Consider the following 27,010-nt stretch of genomic DNA (forward strand, 5'->3'; position numbering starts at 1 on the left):
CCCCTCCTTCTGTGCCCATAGAAATTGGATCCCCTGGACTGGGTCTCTATATTTTTAAAGCTTTTCATTTCACATAGTTTGGAGATTGAGTATTTGGCATAGTGACATCGGTTAAAAATCATTTAAACATTTTCATGCATCAAAGTTTTGTTCAGGAGATTGGGAGCTATTTTTCTATCTGTGATGATGGTCTGGTTCCTATACAATTTATTGGTTGAGCTCTCTGAGATGTTTTGAAGGTTTTTTCTGTAATATAGGGATTCAATGCCTATTAGTTTGTGAAGGATAGTGATTTATGATTTTAGCCTCTAGGCCATGTCTTTATAGGAAGGGAGAGGAAGAAAACAAACATTTATTACGTACTGACAATATACCAGGCACCGTGGTAAGCATTTTACAAATATTATGTCATTTGATTATCACAACAATCCTGGGAAGTTGGTGCTATTATTATCCTCATTTTTGCAGTTGAGGAAACTGAGGCAGGCAGTGGTTCAATGATTTGCACAGGGTCACACAGTTAGTGTTTGATAAGTATTCTGTAGGTACTACATTTTTTTATTCCCAGTCTAAAGTGCTTTCTCCTTCCCAAGGACATTTATTGCATACTTTTCACAACATTCATGAAATTATCATGTCCTATTTAATCTTCTAGTTATTAGCATCTGTGAATTATCTTTGGGCCAACAAGGAAAGGGTCAAGGCCAAAAACATTAGTCAAGGCAGAAAGAAGTAGTCAGGTATTATGGGTCCAGCCAGACAAGACATCCAGAATCCAAAGATGTCAGGCAGTGATAATGAAGATTCAGGATAGGCAGCAAAGGAATAAAGAGCTGAATGCCAAAGAAGAGGGCCTGGTAAATCTAGGAATAGGAACTGAGGCCAAAGAAAAAAGACCCCAGAGAAGAGCTCTCTTAGTAGTTAACTGACCAGATCAAGATGGTGACATGGAAGAAAGGCTCCAGCCAAACCTAACTCCCTCTAGAATCCCTCAGGAATAAGGGAAGACAGTAGCAAATGAAAAAGAGAATCCAGTATGGGAGATAAACTAAGAAAAAGGTCACTGAAGTAATCCCCTATACATACAAAGAAGACTGAACAACAGACCACTGGAAGTTCTGGATTAGAGCCAATGCCAAGGCACTCCTATCCCCCCTTTCATAGTCCCATCTATAGCTCCACTTGTGGAAGGGGTCAGGAATAGGGAATATGGTCCTCATCTTAGAGTCCCTGGGCAGGAGAGATCAACTCCTGGGTTTCTCCAACCAGTCCCAGGACTTTACCCTAGTGGTGAACAGTAAGAAAAAAAGAATGGAGCAAACAAACTCAAGAATGAAATGATGCAACAAAATGTATTAGAACTATATAATATTAATAATACCTAGCATTTCTAAAGTATTTTAAGGTTTGCAAATCACTTCACAAATATTATCTTATTTGATTCTCCTATCAATACTTTGAGGTAAGTTCTATTATTATCCTCATTTTACAGATGAAGAAACTGAAAATAAGAGAAATTAAGTGACTTGCCCTAGGGTCACACTGTTAGTGTCTGCAGCTGTTTTTAAACTTAGGTCTTCTTGATTGCAAGTCTAGGGCTCTATCTACTGTGCCACCTAGAAGACCTATATGGTATCTAATGTTAAAAACAACTGACCAAGAAAACAGGATATGAAGAGAGAATATAATCACTAGGATCCCTGAAAACCATGTAAGACAAAAAAACCTGGTTACCATATTTCAAGAAATTGTAAAAGAAAACCACCCAGAACTACTGGACCTAGAGAGTAAAATGAAAGTAAGACAGAGCCCGCAGATGGCCGCCTGAAGGTAATGAGAAAAGAAACTTTGGAGGCAGGTGCTCCTTCTGGGCTCCTTGCCTAGACTAGGAGGGGGAGGCAGCAGAGCCTAATGGGGAAGGTGAGTGGGGCACCACTGGTCGGCCCAGGGGCCAAAGGCACTGGGAGAAGAACAGAGCAGTCACTCCTTTTGCCCACCCAGCCCAGCACCAAGGAGCCCACAGGATGCCCCCTGATAATGCATGGTGATGGGTTGATTTAACTCAATAAAAATGAAAAGTGTTCAGTATCACTGCAGGAGAGTGTCCAGGGAAGGCTATGAGTAAACCTGAGAGGCAGACAGGGCAGAGTTGGCCCACAGGTAGACTGGAAATGAGAAGGAGAGAAGCAGCATCACAATTGGAGCAGGCTTCAGAGGTCCATCAGTCCTAGGGCATCTTTCGACATTATCCCTGACAAGGACGCCAGCAAAGGGAAACTCGTTGCTTCTCAAGGCAATCCCTTCCATGTTGGGAGAACTGTAATGGTTAGGAAGTTTTTCCTTACGTTCACTCCAAATCTTTCTCTCTGCAACTTGTACCCACTGTTTCTAATTCTGCCCTTTTGGGCCAAGCAGAAAATTAGCCAATAAGTCCATCAACAAATATTTATCACACATACTGTATAAGGCATTGGAAATGCAAAGACAAAAATGAACCAGTCCCAGAGGCCTTCTTACAGTCTAACCTGTTTTTCCTGACAACCCTTCAACTAAGACAGTTATAGTATAGGATTAAAAGCAAGATAATCCATCTCTGGACTCTACATTTTCTCTGGGTGCCCCACATACCCGGAAATATTCTCCCTCCTTATCTCTTCCTCCTGGCTTCCTTGGCTTCAGATAAAGTTCCACCTTCTACAAGAAGTCTTTCCTAGCCTCTCTTAATTCTAGTGCCTTCCCTTTATTGGTTATCTCCAATTCATATTGTGTATATCTTGTTTATACATAGGTGTTTTCATGTTGTCTCTTCCATTAATTGGACTGTGAGCTCCTTGAGGGCAGGGGTTGCTTTTTGCCTTTCTTATCCTCAGTGCTTAGCATCATGCCTGGCATATAGTAAGTGCTTAATAAATGCTTGTTAACTTACTGACTCTATAGAGTTGGTAGGAACTTAAGTCGTTTAGGCCAGCCTCTCATTTTACAGATGATGAAACTGAGGCCCACAGAGGTTAAGTAACTTGACCAAGGTCATACAGGTATTAAATGACAGAGCCAGTATTTTTAACCCACACCTTCTCTCTCCAAAGTTCTTTCTGCTATGCTACTCTGCCTTTTTAGAGAGCTCAACTAGGAGCCATGGGTAGAAGTCACAGAGAGGCAGGTGTTGGCCCAGGGTACATATAGCAGTGGTGTGGGGAGGGATTGGTTGGCCTAAGGAGGAAATTCCAAATTACTCTCCCTTGCTGGGCCCCATCCACTTCTTCCTAAGCATTCCTCTGTCCTTCTCTTTGGGCATGATGTTTTCTCTAGTCATTCCCTCAGGAAGGAAGGTTTCCCTCCCAACCCCCTGGGAAGACAATGAGAAGGGGAAGTGTTAAGGGGCCACTTCTCGTAGCCTCTCCAGCTCATCATAACCTCTCCCCCAAGTAGAGCTGCTAACCCATTTGTCTAAGATCTGGATCCAAGTTTTCTTACTATTCTGGGATGTTATGTAAAATGAATCAATAATTCTCTTTTTGGTTCATTCTGAGGGTTTATGCCAGGAAATGCCCTCCAATCCGAAAGAATCACTTTCCTTTCTCTCTGTCTTTCTGTTTCTGTCTCTCTGTCGATCTCTCTCTCGGTCTCTGTATGTTTCTCTGTGTCTCTCTCTTTTTCTCTCTCCTCTTTACCGGCTGTATTGCTTCTGCCTTTGGCACATTTGCGCAATACACATAGACAGTAATGCAATGGTTAACCACATTTATCTTAAGAGAAATCAGCTTTAAAACAATAGCAAAACAGAAAGCCAACAAACAGGAAATGCAGATTGGGGGACAGGGTCATCAACAGAGAAAAGAAGAAGGCCAGGAGGAAGAAGAGAATGGAGAAAGTAAGGAATCACCCATTCTGTCCTCAGCAAGAACAGCTCCAACAATTCTGCGTCTGTTTCAAGTGGTTTCTTCATAGTCTAGTCCTTGCCTTGGTGACTCAATGTATGTTCATCACAGCTCCTGGGCTGGCCCTTCTCACGCTGAGCTGACCCAGTGGCAGCTGTATGTACTCCCTCCCCCCAACCCGCCATCCTCACTTGTCCTGTTCCACCACGATCCTCCTTGCTCACTCTCCCCCATAGGACTAAAGGCACACATCAGTCTTGGCGTAGAACTCACCCTCTGGCCCGGGAGTGGGGGGTGGGGTTAAGTATGGGAACACAGGGAGGGTTTCTGTCCTTCCCAACATCCATATATCCTTGGCAGCCTTAAGGTATGTTACATAAGGAAAGACTTGTTAACAGTTATAAGTACCTCCAAGGTAGAATAGACTGCTTGGGAAATAGTGAGTTTCCCAGCACTGAGATCTTCTTTAAGTGGGGGCTGGCTGACTGCTTCTCAGGAGCCTTTTGAAGAGAATCCCTGCTTAGGAACTAGAGGTTGGACCTTGCAACACCCCCAGGGTCATGACTCACAGGGGTTTTTTTTTTGTTTTTTTGTTTTTGGTGAGGCAATTAGAGTTAAGTGACTTGCCCAGAGTCACACAGCTAGTGAGTGTTATGTGTCTGAGGCCAGATCTGAACTCAGGTCCTCCTGACTCCAGAGTCGTTGCTCTATCCACTTCGCCACCTAGCTGCCCATCCCACCACCACTACCTACAATTTAAGAAGCACTGAAGGGGGTCACAGTAGAAAATGTTTAAGAAGATTTGGAGGCCCTCTGAGGTCATTTCTACCTTCTTAAAGAGAATTTCCCCTAGTGTGCTATCTCGCATAAAATTACTTTTATATACATAAAAATGTGTGTATGTGTCTGTATATGTACATGTGTATATATGTATATACATATACACATACACCAATGGTATGGGTGATGTCTTTTGTCTTTTGCCAAGCATATGCTTGCCAAAAAGGACTATTTTATGGAGAACTCACATGGAGGTCAGAAAAAGCAGTCCAAGGCCACTCTCAAGGTCTCTCTTAAGAACTTTGGAATTGATTGTGTGACATGGGAGACAGTGGCACAGAACCGCCCAGCATGGCGAGTCCTCATCAAAGAAAGTGCTGTGTTCTGTGAGCAAAGCAGAATTGAAGTAGCTCAAAAGAAACTCAAGACATGCAAATTCAGAGAATCCCCCCAAGTGTCCACATGGACTATTTGTGCCTGACCTGTGGCAGAGCATTCTGAGCTCACATTGGTCTGATCAGCCACGGTTGGACACACTGAAACTTGACTCTGGCATAGTGATGTCATTTTGGTCCTCTTCAAGAACGTAGGACAACAGCCAACCAATCAATATATACCTTATGAATACACATATGTATGCAGGTATATATTCATATGGATGCATGTACAAATAAACACACACACATGTATAGGTGTACATACACATGTAGCTATGTGTACATGTGTATACATGTGTTTATATATTTTTATATATGTATTTGCTTATATGTGAATATGCTATTTCCCCATTTGGATGTAAACATCTTGAGGACAGGCACCATCTTGCTTTTGTATTTGTACTCCCAGCACCTTGACATGGTTAGTGTTTAATAACTGCTGGCCAGTTGATCCCATGTGTTACAGTCAGATGTTCTATGTTATAACCAGAGCCTATGTGTGGGAAGAGCTGGGTCTAGTGTGTTTGCAGATGCACTGTGGCCTACTTTAATACATGGCAGCTTGTAATGGTGATTACACCATTATTATGATTGCAGGGTTGGGATTGCCATCCTGCCTTGAGGGCTCCATTATTGAGACCATAGGTCTTCCCCAGTCTTTGCCATAGCGTGTGCCTGTGGAAAGCAGACTGGAAAGTGGCAGGGTGAAGGGGGAGCCTTTCTTCCTCACAGCCTTCCTGCACCTCTAGGAGGTCAGTCAGTCCATCAGAATGGGATGCACCCCTTAAGGAGCCTCCAGGAATTCTCTGAGCATGTCATTCTTGCAGTAGGGGGAGTGATATTGTGGATAAGAACACTGGACTTGAAGTTAGAGAGACCTGAGTTCAAATCCTCTCTCTGATCTATGCTGGATGTGTGATCTTAGGGAAATCATTTATCCTCCCACTGTCCCAGGAAACTATCAGACTCTAAGTTTGGGGAGGGCGGTAGATGGGAAAACTGAAAATAGTAGAGAAGACACTGACTTGTACTGGGAAAGGAAGTTCCTCATAGGAATCTCCCTACTCTGATGAAATCACAGGTCTGGTTTAAAAAAAAAAATTTTTTAAAAGCACTTGACCAACAGGGTTGGGAGGAACAAATGAATAAGTGTTTACAAAGTTTTGAGACTATGTGTCCCATGGGAAAGAGTAAGGGGTACATAACACAGGCAATAAGGCTGCATCTTGTGCAATGAGTGTCTATGCCCTGTTAGCCCATCACAAAGTGTGAAGAGGTTTACCTGTTGGAGTTGGAATGGCATCTTGCCTTTGGTGGGCCAAAAGTTGCTCATGTCCCTGATGACTTTTAGAAAGCTAAACTAGCTAGAAAGCTAAACACACAATCAAAGTAGTTGAGGCAGGGAGAGGGTTTATGGAACATGCCCCTACCTAAGGGCAGCAAGCAGTGTAAGGATTTCTCTCGTCTCTCCCCCCACCATCAGCTATGGCTAAGCCATAGAGAGGAGCAGACCCAGAGAGCTGAGCCAAGACAGGCCTAGCACAAAGACTATACCCATCAGGGAGCAGCATAAAGGTTCCATGAGAAGAGAGGGGAGGAGATCTGTTCTCAGCCCTTGGGGATGATGCTCCCTGAAGCTGCTTCCTCTCCTTCTGCTCCCAGGGAGATGTATTGTGTCTTCCTAACTCTGCAGCAAGCTGCCATTGCTGAGGGGGATGAGGAAGAAATCCCCTCCCTCTAGGATGCCGTGCACATCCACCAGAGTTGCCTGCCTCCACTGTTTAACTTTCGCAAAGGCCACCAGGGACCCAGCCAGTCTTTGACCAGCCAACGACAAGTGGTCCTTCCAGTTTCATTGGAAAACCTCTTCGCGCTTTGTAAAGGAGTTGACACAGGATACACACACTTGTTGTAATGTCAGTTTTCTGCCTCTTATTTTCTGTGATCATTTTAACTGGACTGAGCAGGGTAGGAAAACAATGTCCCCCCCCCACATACATTTGACCTACTCTTCTATCCAGGCCCCGCACTCTTATCTACTGTGCCACCTAGCTGCCCATTGAGAAAACTGAGGCAAACAGAGGTTAAGCAGTTTGTCCTCCAGCTAGTGTCTGAGGCTGAATTTGAGCTTAGATCTTCCTGACTGAAGGCTCAATGATGTATCTATCCACTGCCCCACCAGGAGGCTTCTGTAAATGGTACTATAAATAGCTCTAATTGCAGTTTCCCTCCCCTGAGTGCTTTCCCTCAGAGGGCTTTCCTAAGGATGAGTACTGCCCGTGCAAATGCTAGTATAGACCTAACTTCCAAAAGAGAAAATTTACTTTTTTTAATGAGATTTGAAAAAAAAAAGTCACTGAATCATAGGGTTAGAGTTGGAAGGGACCCCGGAGGCCACCTAATCTAATCCCTTATTTTATAAATGAGACCTGGAATGATTAAACAACCTTCTCCAGGTCATACAGGTAGTCAGTAGAAGGCAAAGGAGGAAGGAAACAAACATTGATTAAGTGCTCAGCACTTGACAAATATCTTATTTGATCCTCACAACACCACTGGGATGTAAGTACTATTATTATCTCCATTTTACAGATGAGGAAACTGAGGCAAACAGACTTGCCCAGGGTCACACAGCTAGTAAATGTCTGAGACCAGATTTGAACTCGGGTCTTCCTGAATCCAGGCCCAGCTCTAGCCAGTGTGCCACCAGCTGCCTCTGGGTTTCAACCAGTGTTTTCTCTACCCCAACACCCCTGTTCTTTGTCAGACCCATTGTCAATACTGATTTTGGAAACTAATGAAATGACAAGACTGGGTTGCAGCCCCTGCTTTACCATCGAAATGAAAACAAAATCCCCTTTCCTCTGAGGCAAGCATTGTTCTTGAGCTCTTTTCGCCCTGGGCCTTTTGGCAGCCTGAAAGAATGAAACCTATGGATCCCTTTTTAGAGTAATGTCATTAAATGCGTAAAATAAAATCCATAGGATTACAAAGAAAACCAGAGATGAGTGAAAACAAAGATGTAATTTCTTTTTCTTATCCAGGTTCATGGACCTGCTGAAATCTCTTCATGGAGTCTTTGGCAGCTCTAAATAATATAGCACTGTATTAGGCAGCTAGAGGTTGCCATAGTGCCCAGAGCCTGGGCTTAGAGTCAGGAAGATCTGAGTTCAAAACCTACCTCAGACACTTTCTAGCTGTGTGATTCTTGGCACATTCTCTCGCTTCTCTCAACCTTAGGAGTGTGGACTTATTGGCCTTGAAGGACCCTTCTGGCTCTAAATCTTGAGATCTCAGGCCCTACAGCCTAGAAGTCCCTGTGTAAGGGAATTCAATCAGGCTCAGTCACCATTGGCTCTGGGGCCTTTGTCAAGTTTGCTGGGAGTCCAGAAATAGCAGAACACTTCCCGGCTGGCTTGTAGAAGGAGGGGCATCACTACCAAAGTAGCAGGCACCGCTGAGTTGCCATGGGAATGCCCTTTCAGAAGCAAGAATTTGTTTTAGGTTTGTCATTCACTACGTGACCAGAGGCAAGTCTCTGCCCCTTCTGCTTCTCATTGGCTCTGAGCTATAAACGACCTTCAGAGGGCGTCCAGCCCAAATCTCTCATTTTACCAAATGGCAAAACTGAGACCCAAGTGACTTGTCCAAGTTGCAAAGAGATGATTCCAACCTGAGTCCTCAGCCTCCAGATCCAGTACATGTACCACTGTGATACACTGCCTCCTCAGTTTCCCCATCTGTCAAATGAGGGAATTGGATGAGATCTGGGGCTCTTAACCTTTCTTGTGTCCCAGACCTCTTTGGCAGTCTGGTGAAACCTGTGGCCCTCTTCCTAGAATAATGCTTTGAAATGCATAAAATAAAATACAGAGGAATACAGAGGAAACCAATTGTGCTTAAATGCAGTTATCAAAATATTTTTTAAAACAAGTTCAAGGACCTCAGGTTAAGAACCCCTAGACTAGATCATTTTAATTTCCCATTAAACTCTGATATTTGGTGACTGTGATAACCCCAACCTGAAAGTTACTATTGCAAAGAGAGCTATTTGGACTGTTTTCAGGGAATGCCCAGTGAGCAGCCCAGTGTCATGGGGCAGCAGCAGGACGAAGGTCTTGCCCACATCCTTGGTTGTACAGTTTCCTTTCCCCTTGACTCTTTCACCCAAAAGTGTTTCCTAGTTTTTCTGTGACAATCTAATTTTCAACAATGACAACAATAAAAAAAAAAAAAGAATGTAAAGCTTTGCATGAGAAAGATCCTTTGTCAGAGCCATTATCTCAATTTGGGTAGTGGAATTTGGTGCAGTAGAAAGACAACTTGAGTGGCATTGGAATCAGAAAGACCTGGGTTTGACTCCTAACTCAGCCACTTCTTCTCTGCATGGCTCTGAATAAACCAATTCCACCTCTGGCATTTAACATGTTGTGGGTAACACTGGATGACCTCCCAGGGCCCTTCTTGCTCTGGCATTTGGTGATTCTGTCACCACATTCTTGAGTCTTCTCAGCCAGTTGGTTCTCTGATTCACCATACTATGAAGTGAAATTCATAATTATCTCCCAAGTCCTTACTCCACGTCTAACTGAACATGGGGCATGAGGAGGGGGAATGGGAGGGAAGAAAGTAGATCTGGTTCCTATCTCCTAAGGCAGGAATTCTTTACCTTTATATATCATGAACCCATTTGTCAATCTGGAAGGCCTATGGATTCCTGAGAATTCTGTTTTTAAATAACTGAAGGAAATGGTAAATTTCAGTTAAAGGTTAGTAAAAATAATGATGCAACTTTTTTCCTCATCCATAGGAAGTAGCCTATGGACCCTAAATTATGAACCCCTGCTCTAAAGACTTAGAGTCTGGATGGGGAGAAAAGATTTAAACACCCCTAGACACTTGTCTAGGATTTGTTTGTTTTTTTAATGAAACCAAGGTCTCCTGTCCCAAGGACAACAGCTTAAGGTCACCAAGTCACTAGGGTCAGATTTTGGAGGAGTCTGAGATGACTCTTTAATAACCACAGCAGAAATAATAATAATAATAATTTATCATCTATTTATTAGATATTCACATATTCTAATGAACATATTATATATTATCATATATTATGATAAATAGATTAGACATTTCTTAGATATTTGTATATGTACATATATTTATATATAATATAGTTATATAATAATATATTTTATTTAACTGCAGGAAGCAATTATTTTATCTACACATGTAATAATCTGTTGTTGTTTAGTCATTTCAGTCGTGCTCGACTCTGTGACCCCATTTGGGGTTTTCGTGGCAAAGATACTGGAGTGGTTCACCATTTCCTTCTCCAGCTCATTTTCTAGATGAGGACACTGAGGCAAAGAAGGTTAAGGGACTTGCCCTGTGTCACATAGCTAGTAAGTATGTGAGGCTGGATTTGAACTTGAGTATTCTTAACTCCACTCCCTGTGTTTTGTCCACTGTGCCACCTAGCTATAATAATCTATAGGTCATTAAAGATAAAAGGATAATAATAGATAATGACATGGACTAAGACCTTTTCAATTTGAAATTCATCAAAAACATGAGAAGAACTTTCATTTTAAGATAATAATGATAAAATATAATAATAGCTGACATTTATACAGTGCTTTAAGGTTTGCAAAGCACTAGACATTGATTATTTCATTTGATCCTCACAACCACCCTGGGAGGTAGAGGTATTATTCCCATTTTACAGAAAAGGAAATTGAGGCTGAGAGGAGGTAAAATAACTTGCCCAAAATCACATGGCTAGTAAGTGTCTAAGACAGGATTTGAACTCTAGTCTCTCATGATACCAAAGCCAGTGTACTTTCCACTGTATCAACAGTTCTTTAAGTGTGGTGTGAGGACCACTGGTGGTCCCCCAAGGGACCTGTGAGGTCAGAACTGTTACATAATAATACTAAGATGTTTTACTTATTTTCTAATACTGTAAATATTGACAGAGAAAACCCACATAAGCAAAGCTCTTGGCTGGGGTGGGGGGTGGGGGTGGTCCTCAATAATTTTTAAGAATGATGTTTGTGACCCGCTATGCAAGTTTTGAGGAGACCTGACTCTTCCTCAGCCTTGCTGCCTGACCTTTCCACAGCTCAGAGGCTAACCATTGTTGTTCCTTCTTAGCTCCCAGCTAGGGTGAGGGCCTGAGTGCTTCCTACATCTTGACTTAGGCCAGCCTCTGAAAGCCTTCCCTGCTCCCTGGGGATGATGTCATTTGCAGTTCAGGACCACTAACAGCTAGTCCTGAGCTCCCCCATTCTGAAGCTCAGACTCACAGAACGTTAGATCTAGAAGAGACAGAGATCATCTGGGCATTTTCCCAGACATTATCTCATCCTAGCAACCCTAGGAGGCCTATCATGTAGGGCTTAGCCCCATTTGAAAGATGAAGAAACCATCAGAGTGAGGAAGTCACTTGACTGTGGTCACATAACAAGTCAGCATGCAGGGAATAGGGCTGGGGCATCCCTGACCTCCAGGCCTGGGCCACATCCAATTCACTATATTGCCTGAAACATGTTTGCAAGTGCAAGAACCTAGGAATGTAGATGCAGGGACCTCTGGGTCCATCTGGTCCAACTCTCTTGTTTTAGAGGTGATGAAACTGAAGCTTATGGGGGAGGGTGTAGTTTGCTGGAGGTAGCGCCCAGCAGAAAAGCTGAGATTCAAACCCAAATCTGTGGACTCTAAATCCAGGGCTGTTTTCCCTGGACCACAGACATTTCAGTATCAGGGTAGTTTCCAAGTACTGAGGAGAGCCTGGTATATTTGGAGTTAGATTTGATTAATCAGGGAAGATTTCCTAGGCAGGATATAGGAGAGGGAGAGGAGACCATCACTGTGCCACAGGAATGTAAGAGTGGTTTGCATATATCTATATAGGTACATGTTGTCTCCTCCATTAGAATGTAAGCCTCTTGAAGGTAGAAGCACTTTGATTTTGTCTTTGCTTCCTCAGTTATAGGCACAATGAGACCTTGGTCAAATCATTTAACTTTTGACTTCTGTTGAGAGAGAGAGAGAGATGGATATATATTTAGATAGATATAGATAAATGATAGAGGTAGCTAGATAGATATAGAGAAAGGTAGATAGAGATTTTAGAGAGACATATAGATAGGTGATAGATAATGGATAGAAGTGGCTGGATAGATAGAGACTTGGAGAGAAAGGACAGAGAGATAAGGAGATAGGGTAGACAGGTGGATAAAGTACTTTTTATGTACTTGCCATGTACTAGGCATTTATCTGTAAAATGGGCATAATAATGCTCCCGGGAAAGCACTTGACAGTCTTTAAAACCACAGAAATGTTTCATTTTCATCACTATCATCCAGAAAGGCAGGTAGCTAGTGGGGCCAGGGCGTGGGGTAGAAGCTTGATGCGTGAGTTGGGCGCCAGGCTTGGGGAGCCTGCCGTGTCCTCTGGGTCCACGTGAGGAGGATACTCTGCCACGCTGGTTTCAGCTTCCCTAGTAAATGATGGTGTTGTTTTCACAGGTGGAGCTAAACTTCCCACTGGCAGAGAATGCACACGCCCAGAAGCCCAGGAAATACATCTCACTGTAAGCCATCTCAGTTTTTCTTCACCACAGCCAAGCCAAAGGCATACACTGTCCTCTGGCCTGAGCAGCGAAAAAAGTGGAGTTGGGGTTTCTCCTCAGGGATTCTTTCTGCTCAGCCTGAGAGCCGTGGTCAGCATTGTTCCAAGGTCTTCCTAGTTACGTTCCCCTCCCACGCCCAATCAGGGCCAGGTAGTTAAGGCCTTTCCCCAGCTGTCTCTGTGTTCTGAAACTGTGTAACAAACCTACACAGACAAGGGCTGCAAAAAAGATGTCTTTATCAGAGTTTCCCAATGGTGATTTTGATTGTTTTCTCCCCATTTCAATATAGGACACACTTCTTAGAGAGGATAAAAAAGTGCTCATATGTATGACAATCAACCAATAAACCCTCAGTCAATGAGCATTAATCAAAAGCCTACTTTGTGCCAGGTACTGTGCTCAGCACTAGACAGGCCTGTGAGGGGTGCGGAAGGTACATAAGACAGACCTGGGAAGGGCCAGAAGAGCATCTGTGCATTCCAGGACACTCAATCAATCATCAATGAGTTAAGAAGCATTTCTTAAGGACCTTCTATGTGCCAGGGTGATGCTAAACCCTAGAGCAGGGGTGGGGAACCTGCGGCCTTGAGGCCACATGTGACCTTCTAGGGCCTTGGGTGCAGCCTTTTGACTGAGTCCAAATTTTACAGAGGATATTATTTATTAGAGGATTTGTTCTGTGAAATTTGGATTCAGTCAAAGGGCCGCACTTGAAGGCCTAGACAGCTACATGTAGTCTCAAGGTCAAAGGTTCCCCACCCTTGCCCTAGAGCAACCTGTAAAGGACTGAAAGGCTGGTGTGTGAGAGGACATGCAACTGAGAGGCAAGGTAGCTATGTGTGAATAAAAAGGCAGTCAACTAACAATCAGTCAAGAACTTCTTATGAAGCTCCTACTATGTGTCAGGCACTATGCTAGACACTAGACATACAAGCGAGGTATAGGAAGAACATGTGTATGATTAGATACATCTTTGAGAGTCATGTGTGAGAAGACAAGAAGGCCCTCAAATCTCACCCTTCCCCCATATGCCCAATCACTACATTCTATCCAATCCAACAAGCATTTATAAGGTGTTAATATACCATGTGCTGTCCTACCCCAGCAAGAACACCAGGGCAAAATGTCTCTCAAAATGGCATCTCAGTCACCTGCTCATCACCTCTCTCCATCTTCAGTCACAGATCCATGCTTACTCTCTATTCAGATGTGTGGGTATATGTTTATTCCTATGAGTACAGATTTATTGTCGTTGAGTTATTTCAGTCGTGTCTGACTCTTTGTGACCCCATTTGGGGTTTTCTTGGCCAAAATACTGGAATGGTTTGCCATTTCCTTCTCTGGTTCATTTTACAGGTGAGGAAACTGAGGCAAACAGGGTGAAGCGACTTGCCCAGGATCGCACAGCTAGTAAGAATCTGAGGCCCAATTTGAACTCGGGTCTTCCTGACTCCGGGTCCAGTGCTCTATCCATTGTGCCACCTAGCTGTCCTAGATTAAAATGTAGTTGGGAAATATTTAACAAAATTTGAACTCATGAAGATGCGTCTTTCTGACTTCAGGCCCAGCACTCTATCCAATGAACCACCTAACTGCCTTATGAATACATATATATTTACATGAGTAGGACACCTTTGCTTGCAGGAATTCTTCACATGGGGTCTGTGATCATTTTTTTTAAATTGATAACTATATTTCAACATAATTGGTTTCCTTTGACAGCCTATGTATTTTACTTTATGCATTGAAAACCGTTTTTCTGAGAAGTGATTCATATGCTTCACCAGACTGCCTGAGAGGGCTGGGACACAGAGAAGGTTGGGGATCCCTGTTTCTGGGGACCATCCCTCAAGGTGTAGGTCAGCATGGCTGGAGCCACTGCCTTCAGTATCTATAGAAATGAGACAGAGCAGCTTCTGTTTGTTGAGGGTCTGAATGAAGCCCCCAGCTCTGGCCACTGCACTGGGTGGGAATGTCTCAGTTTAGGGGAGTGTATATTAGCAGCTTGAATCCAGGTGTGAGAGCCCTAAATAAAAGTGACTTCCCTTCATGAATGTTGGTACTCTGACACCCTCCATAAGATCGCTTCCTCGGCCCCCGGCAGATAGTTTCAATAGAATCTCCATGGGCAGTGTGATATAGACACTTCACCCCATTACTCAACTTCCCGCAGCTGAGAGCTTGCAGCATGGAGCCAATGAAGCCACTTCTAGAGACGCAGAACACCCTGGAGAGAGGGAAAGCCCAGACTTCCCGAGACACGATGCCTGCTCCCACACATGGGAAGAGACCTACTCCTATTTCTGGCTCTTTGTCTCATAATCCAATTCGCTTAAAGCTATACTCATCAGAATAATGGCACCTTGTCCAGTCAATCAGTCATTCTAGAAATTCTTACAAACATAAGTAGACTCTTAAAACATGTTTGAGCTAAAAAGGGCCTTGGGATAGAGAGTGTCAGAGCTAGAAGAGACTAGACAGGGTAGTTTGGGGTAACCAGATCAAGACACTAGCACTGGGGGGACCAGGAAAGGTAGGTCCTGTAGGTAATATCCCCATTTTACAGATGAGGGAACTGAGGCTCAAAGTTTTATTCCTGGATTATGGTCCCATATCTAACGAATGTCAGAGGTGGAATTTTGATTCTTTCCTCACTTCATGCCCTTCTCTCTTTCTGTCATGTCAGGATTTCTGCTCCATCAAGGGGACCAGGATAGAAAATGCTACACCTTAATGGGCCAAGGATAGAACCCTCCTGAGGAAAGAGGCATGATTCAAGTTGTGATCCTCTGAGAATACCTTATATTATACTAAATGTTGTAGGCCCATAGTTGTTTGCATGCTGTCTTTCCCATTAGAGTGTAAGTTCCTTGACAACAGGCACCATTTTTCGCCCTTGTTTTTTTTTAATCTCCGGTGCCTAGCACAGTGATTAATAAATGCTGCCTCCCCCTCTTCCCCCACCTAGGTAGTAGTAATGATAATAGTGCACATGTCTAGATCTGGACGCTACCCATCACCCTCTCTTCTTCTCCCATCTCACCCACACCCGGTATGGTTTGCCCTTTGCTTTCTTTACAACCACACTTGGAGAGTAAGAGTGTAAGAAATGTCTCCATTTTACAGATGAAGAAATCATGATTCAGCGATCACACTGTGATAAGAGCCAGGGTTTGAAGGACAATAGTCAAGATCTTGAAGTGACGCCAATAGCGTCAAAATGACATCTTTATGCTCACTAACTTTCAGTTTCCTATGTAGTTTATTTTATACATTTAACAATATTGCTCTGAGAAGGAGACTGTGGGCTTCCCCAGGGTGCTCGAGGGAATCATGGCACACACAGGAAGGTTAAGACCCCTTATCTTAAGGAGCAGATGGAGGTGAAATGACCCTCCTGTTCACGTGACCGGTCTGTGTCTGAGGTGAGACTTGAAACCAAGTATTCCTGGCTTTAAATTCAGCAGAGATCAATAACTAGTAAGCCATACACACTTTCTCTCCAATGCTGTTGTCATTATAACATTTTTCAGGTGATTTTGCATGCGTTCCTTCATTGCTAGAGATTGATGATGTCCCCTGGAAGGGAAGAGACTAAAATTCTCTAGTAGATGGCAGCTAGCACAGGGGATAGGGTGCTGGACCTGGAATCAGGAAGATGAGTTCAAATCTGGCCTCAGACACTTAACGAGCTGTGTGACCCTGGGCAAGTCACTTAACCTGGTTGCCTCTGTAAAATGGGGTACCTCCCTCCCAGGATCAAATGTGAGGATCAAATGAGATAATATTTGTAAAGTGCCTTGAACACCTTAAAGCATGATATAAATGCTATCATCATCATCATCATCATCATCATCATCATCATCATCATCATCATCTGATCTTCAGCATTGTGACAAGAATGCCATGCCAGGAGACCAAAAGACAAATGTCATTGAGCCCTGGATTGTAATATTGCCTCTACTTCCTTCTAGCTGTGTGACCTTGGACCAGTCCCTTTCCCTCACTGGGTCTTAGCAATCCCACTCTGTAGAATGAAGGGGTTGGACACAGATGCTCTCTGGGGTGGTCACTTCCAAATTGAAATCCTAGGCTCCTGGGGATCTGGGTGTTGCTGGCTCATGTGCCTGCTTCTGGGTAAAGAATCATCTAGCCCTCTCTTGAGTAGTAACAGCTCCCATTCTCTTCATCCCCACAGAGTCCTTCAGGCATGCGGCCTTCGACTTCCCCTGGCCCAGAGGAACCAGAGGCAGGGACCAGGGCATGACCCATGGGCGTAAGTTCAATCAATCAATCAATCAGTAAGCATTTCTCAAGTGCCAGTAATGAGCCAGACACTGTGCTGAGAGCTGGACATATAAGTACAAAGAATGAAACTGGCCCTGCTCTTGAGGGGCTTATAGTCTATTAGAGGAGACAATGTAAACATGTAGAAGCACATACACATAAAGAGAACCAATGCAAAATAAGGACAAAGTACTTAAATACGTGGCAGTGTGTGGGTCGGGGAGGGAGGGAGGTAGCAACTGGGGAGGACCAGGAAAGGTTTCACGTAGAAGGTGGTGTTGGAGCAAGCAGTCTTGAAGAAAAAGGCATGCTGTGAGGCAGAGGTGAGGAGGGGGTGCCTTTCAAGCCTGGAAGACTGTCAGGCCTAGGGGGAGGAGACGGGAGGAATGGAGGAAGACCAGTTGGGCTGAATAATAGAGTATGAGATGGGGAGTGATGGCCAATGGGGCAGGAAAGGAATGGAAGGCTAATCCCCAGCATGCCACACTCTTGTCAGTGAATCACTCATTGCATGATGCACTGGGCTGCCAACTGTCTCCCTTCCCCACTCATATGCCCAGCCCTCATTAGGGGGACCCTGAACCCTGCCTCTTGTGCCCAACGGGGGAAAAACCATGCCTGTGGGGCTTCCTCTGCCATGAGCTCTGCTGACTAGAGTGGGACTCCAAACTTTGGGAAAATAGGGTTCCAAATTTGGCCAGTTGGCTCACCCTGAGACTCACCCCAGCCCTGCTCCCACTGAGCTGTGTGATGTCTGAGTCTCAGTTTCCCCATCTCTAGAATGAGGAGGATGTATTTAACAGTATTTTGTGTGCCCTCCAGTCCAGATCCTCAGATCCTAAGGCTCCTTTGAGAGTCCAGGAGTCTGGGAGTGGGATTAGGGGTACGTGTGGAGGCAAAGTCATCATTCTAATAATGGCAGCTCTGGTTTCTGTAATGCTTTAAGACTGGCAAAGCACTTTTCCAATATTATATCTTGCAATCCTTACAGTAACCCTGTGGGGTGGGTGCTATTATACCCATTTTTCAAATATAGAAACTGAGGCTAAGAGATTAAGGGATTTGGCTAGTAAGTATCTTGTGTAGAAATGAACCCTAGGTGACTCTACCTGGACAAGTGGGTGGGAAGGAAGACAGTGTGGTGGGTTTCATTTGGCCCCAACTCTCCCAGGCTTGAGCTTGGGAGCTTCCAGCAATGTGTGAGTCACTCATGTTAAAGCCAGTGAGGGCTGGGAGGGGAGGAAGGGATTTTGGGAGGAGGTGGCAGACAATTGAGGGTTTCCTATTGTATTTGCGAGGGTTATGGAGTACTACAGTTTATAAAAACAAAGTCATAACTTGCAGACTCTTTTAAAGATGCTACAATGACTTCTTTTTCCCTCTCCCCACCCCTTCTCTCTCTGGTGTGTGTTTGTTTGTGTGTCTATGTGTATGTATTATGTCTGTGTCCCTGAATGTATTTGTGTATATGTGTGATGTGTGTGTCTTTGTGTGTGTTGTTCATGGTGTGTGTGTGTATACCTGTGGCACGTGTAACATGTGATGGGTGTGTGTTGTGTTATACCTATATGGTATACATTTCCTCGGTGTGATATATGTGTGGTACATGGTTCTGTATATGTGGTACGTGTGATATGTGTGGTGGAATGTCTGCATGGGATCTGGGTGTGATGTGTGTCTGTGTATGTCTGTGTCTGTGGGATACACGTGTGTATTGGTGTTTGCCTGTGTATGTTGTGGATCCTATGATTCCAGAAGAGTGTGACGTTCTTGTCCAAGACCACCGGGTTCCAATACCGACCTAAAGGGAAGGGACCCAAAGGGACCAGCCCTCACCATTCAGTATTATTTTGCTTGTCCTGTGGGAAAGAGCTGCACTCAATGACATGACCTGGACTGTCCTGCATTTGCAAAGGCTTGCCAACAACCAAGACAGACATGTCATGGGCTGCCTCGTGACTCTGAGGGTGCTGCCATCACCAGAAACAAGATGGCCAGACTCAAACCGTTAACAAAGCTCACACGGAAACTCTTTGGACTCGCAGTTCTAGGCTATTGCCAGGCATTGAAGTAGCCTCACCAGTGGGTATTTTTTTTTTTGACTCTCATGCATTTTTTTGTCCAATAGAAGCCAGCAACACTTCAGTAAAAGATCCTCTGGAACCACCTCTGGCTTCTCACTTCTTCTCCAATGCAGGCAGAGCCAGGGCATGTGGGCCATTTGTAAATGAAGCCTGGTCCACCCTTCCCCAAGTAGCATCATCCCCAGCCTCTGATAAGGCCATGGATCCTGAGCAAAGTGTCAAGAGTGCACAGACATCGGAGGGCAGTCCCAGAAAACGGCTTCCCAAAGGAGAAGCCGTGCAAGCCAGTGGCCCCTCCACAGCTCCGGCTTCGGCTCCATCCCTGGCTCCTGCCCCAGCTCCGGCTCCAGCTCCATTCCAGGGCAGTTCTCCTTCCTCCCCAGCCACCCCCCTCCATGAGCTCCTTTCCCAGCAGCAGCAGCACTTTTCGGGGCCCCCGCTGGTTCTGAGGGAGGGGTCTCAGGAGAAAACGGGACACCAGAAGCCCCCGAAGAGATGTACTGTTGAAGGCCCGACCCACATCCCCCAGCTCCCTCAACACCCTCTGTCACCAGCATTTATGTCGCCGGGCAAGCCCGAGCATCTCCTGGAAGGGCCCACGTGGCAGCTAGTCGAGCCCATAAGGCCAGGCCCCTCTGGGTCTTTTGTATCTCCGGGGCTCCATTCTCAGAGCCAGCTCCTCCCCGCCCACCCGACCATCATCCCTCCTGAGGAACTGCAGTCCCTCCCCAAAGTCTACATCCCGCGTGCCTCCCACATCTCTATGAAGCAGGCCGAGGATCCACCGAAGAAGGAGAAGAAACCTCAGAAGCCCGGCAAATACATCTGTCAATACTGCAGCCGTCCCTGTGCCAAGCCCAGTGTGCTCCAAAAGCACATCCGCTCTCACACAGGTGAGCGGCCCTATCCCTGCGTCCCCTGTGGCTTTTCCTTCAAAACCAAAAGCAATCTGTACAAACATAGGAAGTCCCATGCACACCGGATCAAAGCAGGGCTGGCTTCGGGAATTGGGGCTGAGATGTACCCTGCGGGGCTGGAGATGGAAAGGATGGGTGGCGAGGAATTCGAGGAGCCCACCGAAGGAGAGAGCACCGACTCCGAGGAGGAAACGGGGGCCACGTCCAGCCAGCCAGCCGACCTGTCTCCCAGACAAAAGCACACCCTCCTTGGCAGCAGCAGCCTCTACGGTGCAGGCAGCCACGGGCCCGGCCACGACCGCTGTTCCTCGTCCCATTCCGGCACCTCCCAGTCACTTGAGGAGAACCCCCAGTTTGCAGAACCTTTGTCTTCATCGTCGGAGCATTCTGTGAGCCACAAAGTGGAGGACACACACACCATCAAGCAGAAACTCGCCCTAAGGCTCAGCGAAAGGAAAAAAGTGATGGACGAGCAGGCCTTCCTGAGCCCTGGGAGCAAGGGGAGCACAGAATCAGGCTACTTCTCCCGTTCAGAGAGCGCAGAGCAGCAGATCAGCCCTCCCAACACCAACGCCAAGTCCTACGCCGAGATCATCTTCGGCAAGTGCGGCCGAATCGGGCAGCGGACGACGATGCTGACGGCCGCTGCCACCCAGCCGCTCCTGCCCCTGTCTGCTGAGGACAAACCCAGCCTGGGCCCCATCTCGGTGCCTCGGACACAGGTCATCGAACACATCACGAAGTTGATCACAATTAACGAAGCAGTCGTGGACACCAGTGAGATAGACAGCGTGAAGCCCAGAAGGAGCTCTCTGTCCCGGCGGAGCAGCATTGAGTCCCCCAAGGCCGGGATCTTCCGAGACCCGTTTCAGCTGGATCCATCCAAAGCTCTGCTCTCCCACGGTGAGAAAGGCAAGCCGGAACAATCTCTACTCTCCCTCCAGCAGCTGCCCCCCAGCTCCACTGAGCCTGCGCCCCTCCTGAGGAGTCACTCCATGCCTTCCGCCACCTGCACCATCAGCTCCCCGCATACGTTCAGAGGAAGCTACTCCTTCGACGACCACATCAGTGAGTCGGACACCCTAAGCCGCAGCCAAGCCTTTACGTCCCACCCCCGCACATTGAAACGCCAGCCTGCCTTTGAGCTCCCTCTGGGAGGGGAGTATAGCTCAGAGGACATCGGGCTAGGTTCTAAGGACACGGCCTTGAAACCTGCCGAAGAAAAAGAAGCAAAGGAAAGCGAACTCACCAAAAAGTCCCGGAAAGGCTCCAAAGCGAAAGGGATAATCTTCGAGTGTAACATATGTGGGGCTCGGTACAAGAAACGAGATAATTACGAGGCCCACAAAAAGTACTATTGCTCAGAACTTCAGCTCTCCAAGCCTGTTTCCACGGGTGCCCATCCGTCCTCAGAAGTCGAAAAGAGCCAAGGGGAGCCCGAGTCTTGGTCTCAGATGATGCACTATAAGTTGGGGACCAGTTTAGAACTTACACCACTGAGGAAGAGACGGAAAGAAAAGAGCCTTGGGGATGACGAAGACCCGCCCTCCTTTGAGTCGACCAAAGGTCACTCCTCTGTGGGGCCTGGGAGCCAGTTTGCCAACCCAGCCCCCTCGGAAGCTGGTTTGAACCTCCCCCAGGAGCCCACCAAGCCACCAGCAGAGCCAGCTCCATCGGTGCCACCCCTGGAGGGGACCATGGCCTTCCACCCAAGGACTCCCAAACCAGCGGCAAGTTCCGAGTCTGGGAAGGAGAGAAGAAAAATCTCCACAGAAATTTCGGTCATCCAGCACACCAGCTCCTTTGAAAAAGCTGACGCTCCGGAGCAGCCGAGCCACCAGGAAGGAGAGGACAAGGCTTTGTCCCAATTCTCATCACAGCCAGCCGTCACTCCACATGGCCGCTCTGCCCACTCCCTGCAGCCAAGGTTAGTCCGCCAGCCTAACATCCAGGTTCCTGAAATCTTGGTGACTGAGGAGCCTGACAGGCCAGACACGGATCCTGAGCCCCCGCCGAAGGAACCCGAAAAGACTGAGGAATTTCAGTGGCCTCAGCGGAGCCAGACGCTTGCTCAGCTCCCCGCCGAGAAGCTGCCCCCCAAGAAGAAAAGGCTGCGGCTGGCGGAGATGGCCCAGTCCTCAGGGGAGTCCAGTTTTGAGTCGGTCTCCCTGACCCGAAGCCCTAGCCTGGAAAGCAGTGTATCGCACACTTCGAGCCTCTCGGCATCCTTTGAAAGGGAAGACCATGGGAAGACAGAGGCTCCTGGTCCTTCCTCAGAAACCCACTCCAAGTCTTTTGGCACCCACATGTTGACTGTTCCAAGCTACCCTCACCACTCCAGAGAAATGCGGAGGTCGGCCTCTGAGCAGTCCCCCAATGTACCGCATCCTTCTCAAATATCTGAGACACGCAGCAAGTCATTTGACTATGGGAGTTTGTCTCTGGCTCCGCCTCCCACGCCAGGCATCCCCACCTCCTCGGCCCCACCAGAAAGAAGAAAATGCTTTCTGGTGAGACAGGCTTCCCTGAGTCGGCATCCAGAGCATGAGCCAGAGATACCTGCTAAGGGGAGACTGGAAACAGAGGAGCCTCTGCCTTCATCCAGTAAATCTTCCTCCAAAAGTTTGCTTCATCAGCCTTCCTCTTCTTCCACCTGCTCAGCTTCTACCACCGCCTCTTCTTTCTCCTCCTCCTCCTCCACCCATGGTGGGTACCTCAGTGCTAAGAGCCAGCAGAAGGACAGTCCCCAGCTGGTGTCCAGCCCGCCTTACACCGAAGCTCTACAAGTGTTCCACCCACCCATTCCCCAGCTCTCTCTGCATGAAAAACCATACCTGCCTCCTCCAGTCTCCCTATTCTCCTTTCAACACTTCCTCCAGCCACCAGGACAGTCCTCAGAGCTGTTCTCCACTCCGGCTATGCCAGAGATCTTCTCTGCCCCATACTCCATGCCCCCACTTCCCCCATCCTTATTTCAGACTCCGCCAATTCCCCTCCAGCAAGCTGTCCTTCATCCAGGCCAGCTTCATATGCCTCACCAGCTCATACCTCATCCAGCTGATCTTCCCTTCCGTCAGCACCCTTCATTTCTCCCCATGCCCCATCCCAGCTCCTCCTCACTCTCTTCAGGCTTCTTTCTGCCTCTGCAGTCTCAGTTTACCCCCCATCTCCCTGGGGAGGTTGGCACCCATATGCCCCCAGTGAAATCCAGCCTGTCCCCTCTCACAGGGCCCTCTGGCCTTTCCCCCAGCACAGAATATGGCACTGATGTCCGGTTGCACCCAGTGACACATGCCACCAGCCCTCCAGTATCAACGTCAGCCCCACAACTGGCCGTTCCTTCCTGCCCAGATCCCGCAGTGTCTCTGGTTGTTCCTGTCCGAATCCAGACCAACATGCCCTCTTATGGAAGCGTGATGTACACGACCCTTTCTCAGATCTTGGTCACTCAGTCCCAGTGCAGCCCATCCTCCCTCGTGCTCCCCAAGTTTGATGACTACCAGGCCAAAGGGACATTGGTCTGCGGCATAGAAGCTCCTGGAGTGGGTCTTGAGCTGGCCCAGATCAGCGAGGAGCAAAGAAGGGGGTTTCCAACACCATACCTGAGGGTGCCTCTTCCATTAGCAGAGAGGAAAGGTTCTTCTCTGTCTTCAGAAAGCATGTTGGGCTTGGAGGCAAGCCCGTCCACTGCAGGAGGCAGTAAACGGGTGCTGTCCCCTGCTGGCAGCCTGGAACTCACCACGGAGACCCAGCAGCAGAAAAGGGTGAAGGAGGAGGAAGGCTCCAAAGCCGAAGAGAAGTTGGAACTCCTCAGGCCAGCGAGCGCTATCCTTGCCAGTGCTGAAGCCAGCAAAAGGCAAGAGAGAGCCCAGTTTGGGGGCCCCAGCCAAGGCCGAGGGGAGGAAGAGACCCTCCCTAGCTCATCGTTGGCTCAGCCTCTTCCCAAGGAAAGCCCTCCCTCTCAGTACTCGGGGCTGCCTCATTCAGGAGCTCTGGGCCTGGAAGCATCAAAACAGCCACCTGGAAAGCCATCCCGGTGGCAGTCACCACTGCAGGGAGTAAAGAAGGAAGACTCCAAGGACCTGCCCGACCATCCACCGAAGACTCCTCCCACCTCCTCCTCTACTTCTCCCAGGATAGCAAAATCCCAGGAAGGTACAGACACCAAGAAGGTACTACAGTTCCCCAGCCTCCATACGACCACTAATGTCAGTTGGTGCTATTTAAACTACATTAAGCCAAATCCTGTCCAGCAGGCAGACAGGAGGTCCTCTGTTTATGCTGGTTGGTGTATAAGTCTGTACAATCCCAACCTGCCTGGGGTGTCCACTAAAGCAGCTCTGTCCCTCCTGAGGTCCAAGCAGAAGGTCAGCAAAGAGACGTACACCATGGCCATGGCTCCACATCCTGAGACAGGAAGGCTTGTTCCGTCCAGCTCCCGAAAACCCCGAATGACGGAGGTAAGAACCATCATGGTTGTTTCTATCATCTCTGACTAGCCTGATAAATAAGTGATCTTCCTATGGGGGCTCAGAACAGGAAAAGGAATAGCATAAAATATTAGAACTGTAAGGCTTTGTAGAGACCATCAGGCCCACTTCCTTCATGCTTTAGATGGAGATACTGAGGCCCAGAGAAGAGAAGGGATCTGCCAAAGGTCATTACATGGTTAATAAGTGGTAAAGCCAGGTCTTCTGACCCCTCTCTGGGATTTTTCTCATGCTATAAAGATGTGACCTAAAGAGCAAAGGCTCATGGACTTAGGTGTTAAAAGGGACCTTAAATAGCACTTAGTCCAATATGCCTCCCCCCAACTCCAGGTCCCCTGAAGCATTATGCATCAACAGGTCTGCACTGTAAACTTTCTCTCCTGATAGCTTAGCCTGGTCACCATACAAAAGAAGTTTATGCTACTTCTCTGGGTAGATATGCATATGCATCCTAGCAAAGTTGGCTCTCAAGTGGTTTTCTAGAAAAGAAAACACTTTTCCCATTGACTTCCATTATACAGGTAAAGGTGCCTTGTGGGGGGTGGATGATAGGGGAGACAGGATATGACACCCCCAGCAGCCTAAGCTGGAAAGTTCAGCTAATGGAGCTCCTTTGTAGTGGTTTCAAAATCCTTAGCACTTTCCTGAATCCTAGATCATATTCTTTCTCATCAATGCTTTTGCTGTCTTTTTTCTTCCATAATCCTCCTGTTACCAACCCCACTTTGCCCCACCTATCCCCTAGGATTATTGAAGTACTTTCTATTCCCAGACACTCATAACCTTCATCTTCATCACTTCTGGTATTTGGTTCTCCTCCTAATAGAGCTAGCTTCTGTTTTCTTAGGTGGGGCCACCATCTGACACGTGGTGTAACTAACTCCAGGCTGAGAATTCCTTAACAGTGAGCCTCTAGGTTCTGTAAAATGAACTCATTTCCTACTTCACAAATTCTGTATGCTCAGAGTTCTGTTACTTGAGTTAGCGGCTTTGCTCCGGAAAGTGATGAGATTGCTATAAGGGATGAGGCCACTGGAAGGTCTGCTGAGTTGGCTGAATCAGCCGACTAAGTAAATAGGGAACTGCTATTTGAGGAAAGCAGCACTGTTTGGGTGGATGGAGTCCTTCCTCCTCTTCCTCCAAGTTGTTGTTAGAAAAAAAGAAAGGGAACCTCAAAAGATTCCCAAGGTTAGAGGACACTCCTTAGCTTTTCCTCAAGGCAGACATAAATTCTTGACCCTGAGTTTAAATCCTGGCTGGTTCATTTACTAGCTATGTGACTTTGGGCAAGTAATTAGACCTCTCTGAGCCTCAGTTTCCTCCTCTGTAAAATATCAGGGCTGAATGTGATGCCTTCTAAGGCTCCTTCGAGCTCAAAATCTATAATCCTATGATTCCTTCAGTGCAAATCCAGGTGATGGATAAATGAAAAAAAGAGGGAGGGAGGGAGGGGGAGGGGGAGAAAGGGGGAGAGGGGGGGAGAGAGAGAGAGAGAGAGAGAGAGAGAGAGAGAGAGAGAGAATGAATATTTATTAATTGCCTACTACATTCCAGGCATATACTAAGTGCTTTACAAGTTGTATCTCATTTGATCCACACAATAGCTTTTCCCCTATTTTACATCTGAGGAAGATGAGGCTGAGGGAAGTTAAGTGATTTGCCCAAGGTCATGCAGCTAGTAAGCATGAGAGGATTTGAACCCAGCTCCTCTGACTCAAGAGCCAAAGCTCTTACTTGGCCATAGCCATACTTACTACTCTACTCTCTGCACCCTGTGTTCGCTTTCTTTCTTGCTTACTGAATGTGTCTTGGTGAGGACCCTAGCCCTGGCTGGAGAGCATTCTTTGGGAAATAGAGCTTCAGGCCTTGCATGCTGTTTGTTAAACGGTTAGTCATAGCCATGCCCTTGTCACTTTTCAGGGGTCCCTAACCCCTGCCAGTGGGGGCCATATTGTTACTAAGGGAAAGTTACTAAGTGGAATTTCTGGGTTTTGCCAACATGGGTTTTTCCCCAGTTACTTTTGTACCTACAGAAGACTGAGGGGCTGGCAACTAATTGAAGAAAATTGAACAAGAGCTAATTTAGTCCTATTTGATTTGGCAAATGCCCCTTTAAATAAATGTAATTTTTTTTCCCCCAAGATGAGCTATACCCAGCAAGATTTCTTTAGGAACCTTACCTTTCAAAACTGTCTAATCCTCATCCCCTTTGTTGATTCACTAGACTGTCCAGTGCCACGAATGTCCCTGGTGAGCAGAGCTGGGACTTAGGGTAGCCAAAGTTGGTTGCTGCCTCAAACGCAATACACATGGAGAGTGCAATGAAGGACATTTTCAAAAATCTGACTTTTGATAAATGCACCTGTATTTTTTTAACTTTAAAAATCTATTTATTTTGAAAAACATTATCTCTCCTTCCTATTGCCCCTGTCCCCCCCGACCATCAAATAATGAAATAAATCAATAAAACCCTTATAACAAATATGTTTAGTCCAGCAGAACAA

The 27,010-nt window shown here is 46.6% G+C and overlaps 1 protein-coding gene across 6 annotated transcripts in view; it reads left to right on the forward strand.

The window, feature by feature from the left end:
• The window catches only part of HIVEP3 (human immunodeficiency virus type I enhancer binding protein 3), a 530,360-nt gene that overhangs the window by 488,461 nt on the left and 14,889 nt on the right, over positions 1-27,010 (forward strand). For all 6 annotated transcript variants that reach the window (XM_027864564.1, XM_027864568.1, XM_027864565.1 and 3 more), the window contains 3 exons: positions 12,625-12,689; positions 16,927-17,004; positions 18,771-24,476. In XM_027864564.1, the coding sequence (XP_027720365.1) occupies positions 19,299-24,476 (5,178 nt within the window). In that variant the 5' untranslated portion in view covers positions 12,625-12,689; positions 16,927-17,004; positions 18,771-19,298. The remainder of the gene's footprint in view (positions 1-12,624; positions 12,690-16,926; positions 17,005-18,770; positions 24,477-27,010) is intronic.

This window comes from Vombatus ursinus, unplaced genomic scaffold, assembly GCF_900497805.2.
Source record: "Vombatus ursinus unplaced genomic scaffold, bare-nosed wombat genome assembly UNPS02014775.1, whole genome shotgun sequence".
NCBI classification, from domain to species: Eukaryota; Metazoa; Chordata; class Mammalia; order Diprotodontia; family Vombatidae; genus Vombatus; species Vombatus ursinus.